At 37.6% G+C, this 15573-nt stretch overlaps 1 protein-coding gene across 4 annotated transcripts in view; it reads right to left on the bottom strand.

Annotated features, from left to right (window-relative positions):
- Positions 1-1130: 1130 nt before the first annotated feature.
- Positions 1131-15573, bottom strand: part of ATXN7L1 (ataxin 7 like 1) — a 115178-nt gene continuing 100735 nt past the window's right edge. For 3 of the 4 annotated variants that reach the window (XM_064702862.1, XM_064702860.1, XM_064702863.1), the window contains 4 exons: positions 14414-14535; positions 10861-11806; positions 6935-7009; positions 1131-3781 (listed from right to left, as the gene is read on the bottom strand). In XM_064702862.1, the coding sequence (XP_064558932.1) occupies positions 3740-3781; positions 6935-7009; positions 10861-11806; positions 14414-14535 (1185 nt within the window). In that variant the 3' untranslated portion in view covers positions 1131-3739. Of the gene's footprint in view, positions 4234-6934; positions 7010-10860; positions 11807-14413; positions 14536-15573 lie in introns of all 4 variants that reach the window. The other variant, XM_064702861.1, reaches the window with a different exon arrangement.

The raw sequence follows: 15573 nt of genomic DNA, 5'->3' as shown, positions 1-15573 counted from the left end.
GCAGCGATGGCAAGCAGTTAAAATATCAGCCATATTCTGTTTTCTTGGCCGTAGTTTTAATTTCTAATGGCTGCTAGAAATAGCAAAGCATCTTATAAACACAGAGTTATCTTTAGCCATACATGGAGACCACTTTTATCAGATGAAACATCAGCATCTACTACTATTTAATGATATTATTTTTTTCTGTACTGAAAAAGATAAACTAAAGTTAAAAAAAAAAAAGCTTTCAAAATACAAGTATCTCAGTATCTCAGATCAAGGCATTAACTGGACACTAAAGAGGAAATTCAGGATTAGCTTTTGGGACAGGAATCAGAAAGTGCAAGACATTACACATAAAGCTGTTTACCTAGAAGGTAAAATTTCCCTCTTTCAATTCCCTTTTCCTGCAAGGCAGCCCAGCTTCCTATCTCCTCTGCCAGTTCCGAATGTGTGCACACAAAATGCAGTTTGCAATCCAAATTGCTTGCTTTTAAAAAAGGTACTGTAATTGTGAGCTTCTTCCCTACAGTATCTCCAAGACAGTTTCCAGCTGCTTCATAAAAGGAGCATGAAATGTCCATATTCCCCAGATTGCAGAAGAGGGTGGCTGCAAGAGAAAAAACTGCAATCCTCTCTGCAGAGCTGTCGAGCCAATGAACAATTTAAGTCTCATTTGATCTGTAATTGGAACAGGCTTTGCACAGAACAAGAATCTTAACGCCTAGATAAGAGCTGCGGGTTTAGTATTAATGATGATAAAAAGAGTGGTTATAAATTTGTCCTGCCCATTGAAGTGAGAATTCCTAAATCTAGCAGCTGTAACAAAGTTAATTCTTACACTGATAAGGAATGAGAAAATGCATTCAGCTAAGCAAAGGAATTTAAAAATGGTTTATCAGTGCAAAAAACCTCAGTAGCTGATCGCTGCACGCGTCTTGACATGTAAATACAGAAACATTTTAGACATGAATGCCAAAAATAATCCCAGGGCAATTCAGCCCTGTACAGAAAGCTGGGCAGATCTTTTGAACTACCGTGGAATTCTCAGTGCAGGGCATCTGCAAAGTGTATTTCAGCCTCTGGGAAAAGAAAGCGATGCACACCATTTTTGCTTTGCAAAAAGAAATAATGACAAACCCCATCTGTTTCTTACAAACATATAAATTATTTTATTTACAAAGCCATGTTACAAAAAAAAATAATAATAAAGCAAAAAACAAAAAATACAATCGCTCACTAGAGAATATCTCCAGGCCCGGTGTTGAACCATGGCAGTATCAATCAGATACATGTTTGTTCTGGTTTTCCTTTTTTAAACTGTAAGCCATAGAATTTACTATTTACACCTACTTTAGACATTTATTCTGCTTACAATTATCACAAGCATGGAATGAATTCTATTTGATACTGCTAATACATAAAGGTGCAGGACAAAGAATGAAAATACTTAGTGTTACAAAATATGGATTGTAGAAAAGAAATTGGCTGTACAAGTATGGCATTTTTTTTCTTAGAATGATTGGACATGCTTTCTTCAAAAGTCTTCTGGAAAAGGTTCTAAAATCTGTAGTAGGAAAGCACAATATAGCAGGTGCAAATTCATTTCTGTGCAACAACAGTTATTTAATATATCCCATGACTGACCAGCTATGCAAAACCCACAGAGTTTTGTTAAAGTGCCATGGGTCAACAGCATAACAAAATATAAGGTGTAAATAGAAAAATTTCTTTTTTTCTTCTTTTTTTTTAAAACAATAGTTCACTGAGAATCAGCAATAATAGAATATGCTGTATAAACTATTCTCTACAAAGGTCGATCAGCACTATTTACAATTGTTACATCGATACAAAAGAAGGCATACAAGTTATCCAAGTCGCTTTTTATGGCTGACGGGCCTATGCATTGCGTATGTGGAACAACCAAAGCTTCTGAGCCTCTATTGCTGGAAACAAATCACAAGGTTTTCAGGCAAATGGGGAAGAAAAAGAACTACAAGTGAATGCTACACTAAGAATGCATTATAGGCTGGTCCAGTTTGTATCCACTTTTTTCCCAAAGGTTTACTTCCATTTCATTTTGCAGGCTAAAATTTCCGATACATTTCATTAAATAATGATTCTTTGATGATGAAAGAACACCACGGGATTTTACTTCGTGCTTAACTTTCCTGAAATGCTGTCAGGTGTAAGCCAGTTGAAAATAAAATTTAAGCAGCATTCAAAGGACAGGCTCCATAATTCAGCTTTCCAATTAAAAGATGCATGGAAACAGCTAAAGCTTCCTAAAACTACAAAATTGCTCCTTCAGTCACTGATTAGCATTATTTCTCAGAAGCAACCACTGAATCTCACAACCACTGTTTTCCCTCAACAACTAGAAATAGCAGTTCATTGATTACAGAGGATGACTTTGTTACTGAGATTTTTAAAATCCTGCAGTTTTATAACTCAAAATAAATTAAAAAAAAATCAACATAGTACTGCTCCTAAAACTGAACAAGACAAAAATTGTGCAAAAATAACAAAGATATGTACACATTTTTCAGTCTGAAGAAATGTACAATAAAAACATAATTCAAAGAACATTTTAAAAATATAAACATTGCTTAAACTTTCCTAAGTTTCATACTGTTTCTGAAACTATACCGGTCAGTTAGCTCTGAAGTATAGCAAAACATAAATTATTACAAAATTAACACTATAAAAATTTATTTTAAGAATATTTCTAAACTTTTTTTCAAAGGGTCTAGCCTTGTTTATAATTGCTTAAACATTTTTAGTCTTAAAATTTGCCTTAACCCTTCTTTTTTTAAAAAAGAAAGTAGTAATAATCTCCCTATTTGCAGTCTCTCGCCTTTCCCCAAGATGTAAATAAACCAGCATATAAGTGCACTTTTAACACTGTAGAAATAAAAATTAACTCCTCTGTACTATTGTTCCAGTACCTAGTATTGGCTTCCTGATTATAAAATCTATATTTTATTAAAAAATTATTCAGTAATCCTATAAGAAACACTGTCAGTGCAATTCTATTAATGCAAGCCAATCTGCTCAACTCCTGTCCTCGCAAACCCAAACTGCTCACTGAAGTTATCAAGTGCTGTGTTCTTAAGGGTCTGGAAATCCCCCAAGATATGGGGATTTTGCACATTGGGCCCTGATAACAGTAATTACAGTTTGGTGCAAAATTCTGCTATGCATTGATTGAAGTATAGATTCCTTAAGAGCCTGATTCTGGAAGAGGCTGAACACTCAGAGTTCCCACTGAAATTATTAAATGCTGTAGGTACAGAGCACCAATCAGGATTAGTCCCTAAAGTTGCAGTGCCCCAGCTGTTTGCAAATTACTAAGAAATGCACTCAATTTTTATCCATAGGACAAGCTTAAATACAGAATTACTGTAATTTTTATTTAATGAAAAAATTTGGAGATCCTTTAAATAAATTCAAATCATGGTCTGGATTTTTGTTTTGTTTTGGAATGTCCATTGTGTTCTGGTTAGGAAACAAAGGGAGCATTGCAACGCTAACAGCTTTAAAAGGCATGAAACATAACCAAGCAGAACGCACAGATCAGTGGCAAATACAAGTGGAAAAACTAAACAAATCACTATTACAGTTTTCTGTAAATTTAATTCTCATTAAAACCACAAATTCATAAAAGATTAAATCCATCTGCAGGACATAGAAAAGAAAAACCCTGTGGAGTAGGGCTGCTGAGAGCTAGAGATTATAGGCTGGTTCCTTTTCCTTGTTATGGAAGAGTCCTTATTCTACCAGTCCGGTTTGATGTCTTCTAAAAGAGAAACCAGAGCCAGGTTCAAAATCACACAATGTCTTTTGGTATAAAACACTTCAATAATGTCTGTGGCTGACAGTACTCAAAGCAGGAATTTATTTCAAGTCCCTGAACTAAATTTCCTCCCTGTTTACTGATTACATTAGACCTTTAAGGAAAGGAACTGCTTTGAATAAATGGCATATTTCCTTTTGGGACGGTCTGATCTTAGTAAGCTTTGGTGAATTTCATGTTCATTAACTTGGTTATCATTACAAATAAAGAGCAGCAATTAGACGACAACTCTGAAGAATCTTTTCCTCTACACAGCATGTTTTCATGCACAAGGAATCCTCACACAGCACACACGTTGTCACCTTCCCTTAATAAACTGATCTAGTTATTCAGTATTTAAAAACCACCGCATACTGAGGTCTTGAAGTGTTAACACTTTCAGGCACCTAAAAGCACTATGAAGACAAAAAGACTTGATTAGTTAAAAACCTAGAACAAGAATAAAATCTGGAGAAAACAAACTTTTAATACATACAGGCACAAATAATTTGACTGTAAAACTATCATTCCATTAATTATTTTTAAAGATCAAGTAGTTTTTGTAGGGAAAAGTAGAATTTCTTTTACTAAAGCAACAATAATAGTTGGAAAAACAGGCATGCTTTTATGTATACAATCCCTAATTCAGGTCTCAAAGAGGGGCAGGAATATTCATATTAAACATTAATTGAGAAGAATCTGTTTGAGTTCAGCCTGATGGAGTTTAACACAATGGGATGGAACTGACAGGCCCACAACAATTCTCATCATCCACCAGTCCCACGGGAGAACCCGAGTGAACTTCAACACACGGAGCAAATGACCAAAAGCAGCTGCTCCTGTGACATCAGAACAAGTACAGGCCACCTTCAGCTCACAGCTCAGTAAGGAGAAACACTCAGCTATGGGGGGCAGGTGACTTTCACAGCACTGCCATGTGTCTCTCACTGTCACTGGCTGCTTTGGGAAGCCACAGGAAGCTCTCCCAGCCGGACTGTGCCCGGGCAGTCCCAGGCACAAATGAGACTGGGGTGTGGGCTGGGGTTACAGCCCAACACAATTTTCCAAAAGCCACATTCTCACCCAGCCACTCAGCCCTGTGGTGAGTTATGGACCCTCTCCCTTCTCCTGAGAACACCACTCCTGTCCCTTTGGCTCCCCCTCTGAGCCAGCAGACAGCTCCGCCAGGCTGCCTGGCCAGGGAACACAGCGGAGGCAGCCCAGAGGAACTGCTCCATATGCACACTGAGCTCAGCAGCTGCAACTCTGCCTCCAACTGCATTGTTATGAGTCTGATGTTGTGATGTATTCATGAAAACTTGCCAGATTTTTCCAACTATAAACCCTGGTGTATAGCAGAGATTGTCTCTGCCTACAGACCTTGCTTCACTTGGACTCCCTGATTCTCATGGTTATAGTTACACTAACATTCAAAACAGGAGAGCTCAGCTCGCACAGTAATACCTCTACCGACACAGCACATACTTGTAAGATCCACTTATTGTTACCTAACTATTAACACCTTTATAATGAAATATTACAGCATAGTTTAAGGCAGAAATTTTATGTAGGGACTATTCAATTGCTAGATTGGAGATAAGACCTGCCAACAAAGCAGCTCAGATTTGACAGTGACAAGCATTTATTAAATAGGGAATCATTATTCATGGTTCCAAATACTAAACACCTGTGTAAGTTTAAAAAAAAAAATAGAATCTAGTATCAACTTGATTTTTTTTTTGTATTTATACTTTGAGCCCCAAATTCAACTACCAAACTGACAAGCATTTTTAATAAGCAAGAATTTGTGGGGCTTAAAACAAGCAAACACTTCTATTTTTGATAAAGTTATGAAAACAGACAGCTGAAAAGCTCTGCAATAATCTCAGTTTACATAGAGCTGACACAAAATTAATGTTTTGTACTCTGAGGTTTTCCCCATGGGATCTAGGCAACAGATCCCAACAAGTTCTGCTCCTCGGGTAGCGTCTATGTTATACTAACACAGGAGCAAGATGTTAAAACAAAAACAGTTTTGCACTTCAGAACAGTTTGTCACTGGCAGTTGGATGACAGTGTCAGACAGGAAAATGCCACTCCTTAGAAGTATGAAGAAACTTTCCACTTTTTCCCTTCAGAGTAGCTCTTCCATATTTATTTGCATTCAGCAGTGAGAGAAAAAAAAAATACTGTTTGGCAGTTCATCTAAAGATATGAGAGATTCAAAGTATTTTGAATGGGCATAAAGTGTGAGTGTGGGTTATCATTATTATTCTTTTCCTGCGTCTACACAGCAGAAACTAACAGCACAGCCATTTGGAATAACTATTCATGCATAATTTAGCCAGAATACATAACAGAATTCTAAGACACTGGCTGTACAGAAAAACCCTCTGGATTACATGTGACTACACCTTGCTGAGGTGGGAAACCTTTTCACACTAAAGAACTTGATATTATATTCTTCATAAAGTACTCAGCTTGGGAGAGTCAAATAGTGGGGGCCATATCAAAATAAACCAGGGTATCAGTCCTCCAGACAGATGAGGGCCAGATCAAAAAAGCTGAGTTACAACATTTATTATCATTATCTAGCTCAGAGCCTGTTTAAGAAGAACTCACATTACACATGAGTTAGTTATGCTTTCACATTAGTTTCTCTGAATAGTCAATTGCCTCATCTTCTCTGTCCTGTTTCTGCTCTCCCTTTGCTGCTTCACTTCTGGCCTATTTTTAAATGCTGTCCCTCCTGTGCCAGTCTGGGGACTCTGCTGTGCCATCTTGCTCAGCAGGAGAAGTGGCACAGAAAAAACAACAGAGATCTGCTGCTGCTGCTGCTGAGCCTCTATCACCAAAGCAACAGCCAGTGAGCAGCACATGAGCCAACCTAAGCTATAATACAGGTGGTGAAAAACAACCAAAAATGTGTAATTCATAATTCTGGGAGGGGAAAATAGCTGGAAAAATTATATGAGAGGAGAAATCTATTATTAGCTCACCAAAAGGCAGCTTCTATAAATAACTGGATTCATAAAGGAATTTTGAAGGTTTTATAGCATAAAATGTTTCAAAACTGCTTACAGACTACTTAAGTACACTTTTTTAAAAGCAACTTACTTGTCTGTTGTGTACTGGGTTTGATGTACTCGAAGGACTGGATTGTGACAAAGCTACACTGCTATTTTTTCCAATCTGAAAAACATTAATTGAGCAGTATTGAGAGGCATATTTGTCAGTTGAATTCAGATGCTGGTGATGGCCTTCCCTTCCCTGTGTAACGTGGTACTAATCATGTTGCATTTGGAACACAGGTATTTTGCTATTGCAAAAGATACACTTCAGATAGAATCACCTTTATCTCTCAGAGCCTGTATAATTTAATAGTCTTAAAAGGCACATAAATACTGTTACAGGTCAGAAAATAACATACAAAACAGTAGCTGAAGGAATATAAAGTGTAACCCCCCACCTCTCTAGACTGAAATACTGGTTTCTCTAGTTACTGGAGTCACTTAGGGCAGCTGCTCCAAGTCATGGGATCCTCCCCAGGAGACCTTCCCCACTCCTGGGGAGCTCAAACCAAGTGGCCAAGCACCACAGCATGCCCTAAATTATTCCATTTTCCCCCCATATATCATTACTCAATAAGTAAATATTAATCAAAAGAATGAAACTCCAAAGGTTCAAATTTGCATTTGTATCCATTTACTGCATCAGAGAATTTCTTTGGGAATGAGTGTAAACTGCAGTACACATACATACATTTTAAAATGTATATTTTATAATACTTTGTTATAATGCTACAAATATTCCAACAGCTTGTTTCAATGTTTGTGAGTTCACAGCACTCTGCAAGAGCAGCCTGTCATAGGCTTTTCTACAATGGCCTGTAAACATGGTGTAGGTATTTCTGTTGTGATACAAGAAGGGCCACAGCTGCTGAGTCACAGCAGTAGTTCCTCAGAGGTTACAAGACTGATAAAACTGAACCATGGACACCTGTCTGTAAATGGCAGATGACTGCAGTGTGAATAGTTGTTTACAAAGTCACTGACTTCAAGTAACATCATTTTAATCCTTTGATGGAGAGGTAGCAAGGACCTGTCTCCTAAGCAGTGAGAAATGCAGCAGCCAGTTCTTACAGACTTGGGGCTGAGGCGTGGGCTGGCAGGGCCTGCACAAGAGCAGCTTTCTCCTTCCCTTCTGCAGCACTGTTGGTTATTCTGCCATTTCAGGTACAGACTGAAAGGTAGCTTCTCGCCTCCTCTCCAGACCTGCCCTTTCTCACAGAGAGACTGAAACAGTGTTCTCTGCTCACACTCTGTCTAGAATAAATGTTTGAAGTTTTTATTTACAGCTAGTTTTGAAGGTGCTCCCGTGGTGCACAAAGATTGAAAGGATGAGTCTTTGCCTGTCCTGCTCCCTTCAGCTTGTTTTGCCTGTTCTCTAGAGGATAACATTCCTCAGCTACAAATCTTCACTAAAGATAGACAACCTTTTATCTCTCCTGGTCATTCAGAACACTGGGACACATCTGCAAATCTTTCTTCTCTGCATGAGCCATTACAGCATTCATAAACCCCTTCATAATAAATACATGTCCTCCTTTTAAATGGAGAAATGGCCACACAGGCTGGACAGGTACAGCACTCTGAAAGGAAAGTTTCCCAGATGTCTTGGGTCTTTAATGATGGGAAACACCATTTCAAAAGGATAAGTGGGAGGCCAAAACTAATTTTTTTTTTTTTTTGCCAGTGTCCTTTAAAAATAAAGTGTACTTCAAAACCCAATGATTAACATTTCCAGTTACTATCTATCCAGTCTAGAGTTGAATTAAATAAGAAAACTCTACCTGAGCATATCACCTGTTGCTGTGTTCTTAATCTCTTCAATTTCCCCTATTACATCAAGGAACAGGAGTAAGATTTTAAGATTTTTTTGGGTGGGATTTTTAATGTAATTGTATTTCTAGAACACATCAAGTCAAACAGCACAGCTTAAAAGGGAATTCAGTGTATTGTATTCTCCAGAGCTTCAATATACACATGTAGAGTATGTAATATTTGACCCATATGCTTAAATGGGTTCAAATTCAATTTATTTTGTATTGCATAGAGTATCCTTGTCACAAAGACAATTAGCTGCAAGCTAGATTTCTGAAATACAATTAACTCCATTTTACCTCCTATTTTTGAGGAGGTAACATATTTTAATAGCTGTATCATATTTAATATAATGTTTTAACATGGTTAAATATCTGTATGTTCTAACACTCAGTACAAATATTTAACCTCTTACTTAAGAAAAAAATACTAGCCAGAATTACATTTTTACAAATATTCAGCAAAGACCTCTGATTGATTTCTTGTGGTTTATTTACTTCTATTGCTGTGCAACATGATGAAATACATCACAAACTGAAACAGGGATGACACACAGGAACAGATTTGACCCCAAGGGAGCTCAGGATTTGAACTCAGAATCTCTGTAAGATTTCCTCACACTGTGCTAGCTACAGACACGGTCTGTGTCCTGGGAAAAGATGATATAATTCATTTCCTATTACCCAAGTTTGCACCAAAGCACCAATTTGTACTTACTTTTTCTTTCCATTTGACACCTTAAACCTCAGGGCAATTTAATCTTTTTTGGGGACATGTGTTTCAAAATTCAGACTGAGTGACAGAAGGAAGAATTTACAGCAACCTCTGCTGACTTCAGTTACTTGAAGATCAGTTCAGATTGCAGGACACATTTAAGAGGCTTACAATAGAAAGACAATGCCACTTCCCATTTTAAAAAGCCAAACAAGTAATCTCTGTTGCACCTCTGCTGGGAGTAGGAAAGAGAAAATATACTTGCTAGGCCATTCTTTGAAACATTCATTCTGTCTCCTACAGCAGTTTTAGGATTCTTTTATTCCCTTTTTCCTCTCCCATTTCTGCCACATTACTTATGGATTGCTTTGCCCTTACTATCTTCTTTTCAAAATTCCACTTTTTTTTTAATGTGCAATATCCTAAGGAAATGAGAGTTTCAGAAACAAAAAAAAATCCAAACCAAACAAAGCCAAACTTTCCTAAGCTACCTTCTCTGGATTCTCTGAGGTATCCTATTTTCTATGGCTTTGTCTTCCAGATGCCAGGGCCAAGTGTTGTTTTGTGTGCACAGCACAGCACTGGACACAGTCGCAGAATGAAAGAGTAGATCATTATAAAGATCATATTTAGATAATTATAGAGATCATATTGGCAGCTTTCCCACCAGATCTTACTCCACATATACTTTTGTTCTTGTGTAGCACCACTGAAAGAGGAGCCAAAGCTCTTAATGAAGGAAGCGTGTGCAACCTTATCTGCAGCACTGACTTCAGTATTCTGTGAACACAGGAACACTGAAAAAGCAACCAAATATCCCCTGAAGGTCATCCAGTTAAGAACTTAATTTCTTGATTTTTCCACTTTCAAACAGGGAACACCTCAGAATCTCTCCAGGAGAAAGGTAGATGTGTTTTACATCTTTACATCAGAAGAGATATGAAGAGACTAGCATAGCATTAGGAAATTACCAGCAACAAGTTTGGGAAAAGAAATAAACAAAAATTCTGACTCTCATCTTCCTGTTTTCAATAACACAATTTATTTCAGAGAGATGAGAATTAAGAAAAATTTTTTTTTCTAAAAATTATTTATCCATTCTGGACATTCAATTTTACTTTCAGAGATACAAATAGGTACTTTAATAATTGAATAAAAAAATCTCATAAAAATATTTTGAGAAAGTATTTATATATATACATATATATGTATATATATACATACACATAGGTATGTATGTATATATAAAATTTTTTTAACTCTCAAAACATCTTTCTATGACTGGTACAAAGCAAATACAAATATGTCTCTGCATTTAACCTAGAAAGTAAGTTGTGTGATGAAAACCCATCTGAAGCAAATGTGGTATTTTCTTTTCAGAATGGATGAAATATTTCAAGGAAGTCAGACATGATCTGCAAAGAAATAACTGGAAGAGTCCCTTACCTGCCGAGAGATGGAGCTGCTTGTAGGATCTGGCACCGCAGAAATAAGGTTGGCAGTGCTCTTTCTATGAACACTATTCATACCAGGCATTTTAGTGATTTTACAGGCTTTGCTACTAGAACTAGAGTTTTTACGTTTTTTTCCTTCTGATTTGTCAAAAGAAAGGGGTAGAGAAGACACTGCATTGTGTGCTCCCAGGGAGTGGTCCCCTGAGTGGTGCACGAGAGAAGATACAGACAGATTAGAAGTGTCAATACTGCTCACTACCATGCTCATGTGTTTCACTGAGTCTGCTGAACTACTTGACAGTGAAGTCCGTCCTGAGGGCTCCGATTTGGCACTGAGTGGGCTTGTTCCATTATTGGTATTGTGCACAGACACACTGTTATAGGAGGATGCCGCCTGATAGGAGTTCAACGTTGAACTGGGGTTCAGGACACAGTTCTTTTTGTGGGACCCTGAAAATGAAGATGAGGAAGATGTCTGCAAAGATAATGAGGATGAGGACGAAGACGAAGACTGCGGCTTTTTCTTCTTGTTACTTGAAGACTCATCACTCCGAGATGACAGGTCTTTGACTTTTGAGGATTTGCTGGTTTTTGTTTTGGATGGCTTGTGGGATGGGGAAGGGATGACTGCTGGCACTGGTGACACAGCTGATGGCGCCTTAAAAGTTGAGTCCATGATACTTAGGCTTGCAGCCACGTGAGGGAAAGCTGTGGTGTGTGACATTATGGAATTCGTCTCTGCCGTTGTCACAAAGGCTGCATTTGATAACATGGCTGATGTCATTATGTAAGAAGAAGTGATCCTTGAACTGATAGGTGTTGAAGGAATATACACTGCACTGGGGTTGCTGAAGGGCTGTAAGACAGATGCTGGAAAAGGAGTGGAGACATGTGCTGCTGGAGAAGGCATGGGACTGTCTGCCGCAGGAGGGATTTTCCTAAACAGAAAAGAAAAAGAAAGGAAAAAAAAATGAGATACATAAAAAATTCCATGCAAAAAATGCAGACAAGAAATAATTTCCATTAACTTATTCAAAAAGGAAAACCTAGTTCATTGTAATTTTGATTCCTATTCTATTCTATAAATCACATACAGCAATTAAGTGCACAGTATTACAATTTAAACACAGTATTACAAATTTCATTTCCTTTTTCCTTCTCTTATTTTACCAAACAGTTAAAAAAAGCAAATAAAATCCCTGACAGTGGCACCTATACATATCCTAGTCACTATGTTTCATTAATTACATATATTTTGCTTCAAAGTTCAGATTGTGGAACAGTTTCAATATCAACCTAAACTCATAGGTTAGATTTCATTAAGGCAGTAAATGAGCCAGTCGGGGGGGTTGTGAAGCACTTAATCATTGAGCACAAAGAGGAAAGATCACCTCTTTCCAAATGCAGTGCTATTCCCAACAGCTCATTTGAGAGCTGGTTAGGTGGGATTAAACGGGCAAATTATTGATTAATTTTCACTAATAGTGAAACATTGACAAGATATTAAACAGAGCTTAATAATAAGCTTTATAAACAGCTGAATACTCTTTTGAGAAGAAAGTATAATAATATTACCTGTGAAATCAGTAGGATATATTCAAATTCCTTTCCATTCAGCCATCACCTATTATTTCATCTAATGTGGTGTTATTGAAGAACCAGACCTTCATAATGTCTCTTGGAAAACTATTATGTGATCTTTTCCCATTATTTAGCCTTATATTTAATTCACATTTTAATCCTATTTCTCTTTTCTAAGAAGCTGTACAGCCCCATAACTCTGCCCTTGTTATCCTCACTACTGACCCCTTTCCCATTTTTAAAGGCTTACTCTTGCCCTCACAGAAGTACGACAAAAGAGCAGCCCTGGGTGTGCTGTTTTATCATAAATCAAATCCTAATTACAAGTGTTCTCCCCAGGTATTCCTCCTATGGAGACTGTTGGACAGAACACAGTTTATGGCACAGTTACACAAGGGATTCCACACAGTCCAAGCTGTCAGAAGTGAGGAAGTCCTACTGCCTGCCACTTGCAATGCAAACACAGCTGCTTATCAGAGCTGTCCTTCAGGTTCCTTTTAAAGAATGGCCAACAATTCCTACCCACCTTTGCAAAGTACTTTGAGAGCTAGAGATAAAAGTACTTTGTTAATGTTAGTTCTGAGAACATGGCCCTGCATCCCTGCACCTCTGGCCACAGCTGCAGAGCTACAGAACAGCAGCCTCACACCCAGCTCTGCCTGGGGAGCACAGGGAAAGGTCAGCCCAGAGGAGGGCAGAGGAATAAAACAGGGGTTAGGCACTGTCAGCTTCCTGTGCTACACAGACAAGTGAGTATGGCTGGGGCTCATTAAAGTATTAGGGATTACATAAACAGCTAACATTTGGGAAAACTTTTAAAATCAGATTTAGTGGGAGCAGGATAAGGCTTGTTTAATTCTGGTTTCGAAGAACTACTACAGAGGTTTGGTTTTCTGTACTAGTTTGTACTAGTGGTGGTATATGTTTTTTCAGATGCCCAAGCATCTTTTCTCCTGACAAACAAAGCCAATAAGTAACAAATTTTAATATTCCTATATAAGGAAACTAAAATATTTTTATTTGTGGAAGGTGACAGACGCTAGTTTATGAATTTACAAAGCAGATTGAGCATGATCAAGTCTCTGAACAGACATGAAACTGACCCTTTTATGGCAGAACCAACCATTTCCAAACTCCTAGCACAATGGCACCGTTATCATTAAGTTACTAGGATAGTCAGACAAGCCAAGCTTTAGTGCTTAAAAATATATATTTAAATAAAAATCAAACCTTGTTTATCTAATGGCTGGCATCCAAAGAATATAACACAGTCCTGATAATAAACAGTGACATGAAACACTGCACTTTAGCATCATTACATTGAAGAAGAATGCATATTCTGTAGCAGAATACCCCCAAAAAATCAATCCTATCTGTCGATTCCATGAACTTTAAATTAATTTTTTTTTTTAAAGAACTAACATTTATTTTAGAAGTGCAGTCTATTTCAATGGCTCTGTGTAGTAAAAGCCTATAGTGCTTGGAACCTGCATATGTGATAGAGAGGTGCTTCAACAATGAGTAATAATCAGAATTTTAAGATCCCAAAGGCAGTAAGGGCACTATGGATTAAAAACCTATCATATTCCATCTTGCACACAGATGTGCACCAAGTTCCTTATCTTACAACTCCTGAGCCTTGCACAGCAAAGCCTGAATGGGTGATACAGGGGCATGATAAAGGCATGAAATTCTAAGCAAAAATCTTCATCCTTAGGGACTAAAAAGAGTCCTAAATCTGGTAGGAACTTACACTGGACTAGGAGATTATTCTGTTGGGCTATATATTCCTTAACAGAGAAGACAAGATTTGTACACAGGTTACTGCTATACCTTAATAGAGGTAATTAAGAGGTAATTAATTAAGAGGCAATTTTACAAATGCTGGCCATGGAGTGCTTAATTTAGAAGTTTTACAGAATGAAAAATGTAAATTACCCACCAAGCATAAAAATCCCACTTACTTCCACATCTGTGAGTTCAAGTGTTTTTCTACCATGGAGTTCAATGCGAATCGAAAGTGGTCCCATCTTCTGTCAAAGACATAGTACCCTCTGCCCATTAAGCGACTGCCATATGAACAGAACTGAAAGAAAAGGTTTCAATGTTGCTTATAAAAATGTATTTCTATATATTTATTGACTGATCAATAAATCAAATAAATAAAACGCTTTAATATGTATCATTCGTATAAAACTTCTTTTAAAACGTGGCTTTCATGATCTACAGCAGAGTTTTTTTAAGAATGATGAAATATGGGCATAGTATTTCAGCTTAGTGTACAGTATATTTTATAGTTCATTAATGAATGAGTGCCAGAAAAAGAATGTAACTGCTCAGGTACTTTTAGAGAAAAAATTCTTACTGCCTCAGAACGACAAGTTACACTGTTCTGGGTGTCTTAAATCTCATAATTGAAGCACAGCAATAAAAATATAACTGAAGAGGAAAATAAGTGCAATGGGAACATCTTTAGTATCTACTTAATAAACAAACCCCTGACATTTCAGTAAAAAAGTGAATTATCATCCATGGCATCTGTGATACAACAGAACATGGGATACACTGTTCACAGTGCATGAAAATCAACTGGAGGAGTAGTATTTTGAGAATTCTGAAGAGCTCAGGAGTACTTGCACCCCTTCCTCTGGAGAGCTTCCTGAAAAGTCCTACTACACTCAGATGTTACAATCAGGAATCTGCTCTTGTTTCAGCTCAGTCTTACTGATCTAAATGATGCAATGCCTGTTTGTAGGAGAGAAACCTGTTACAAACCATCCTCAAGAAACAAGACAGCTCTGCATCGTACAAGGGACCAGTCACAGCAATTCTGGCTGACAGCAGAAGCACTGATGTGGTAGAAGAGCATCAATTCAAAACACTTGTCAGCTAAATGGACAGCAAGTGGAGACTGCAACTGTTCATTTTAAGTCTGTTTCATGACAAGGCTAAACAGGTTAATTAAAACCATCTCCTAAGTTGACAAACTAGCCTCAGCTCCCAGTGAGCTACCACTAACATCAAGTACCACCAAGAGGCAATTTAAGTAGCTACTGACTTTCCCCCTGTTTAATTGTTACCACCTGGCCAGGAGAGGAACTTAGTGAGGAAAACAGTATTTTTT

The sequence above is a fragment of the Zonotrichia leucophrys genome, chromosome 1A (assembly GCF_028769735.1).
Source record: "Zonotrichia leucophrys gambelii isolate GWCS_2022_RI chromosome 1A, RI_Zleu_2.0, whole genome shotgun sequence".
NCBI classification, from domain to species: Eukaryota; Metazoa; Chordata; class Aves; order Passeriformes; family Passerellidae; genus Zonotrichia; species Zonotrichia leucophrys.
The sequence above is the reverse complement of the archived record's forward strand: the minus strand, read 5'-3'. Positions and strand labels throughout refer to the sequence as shown.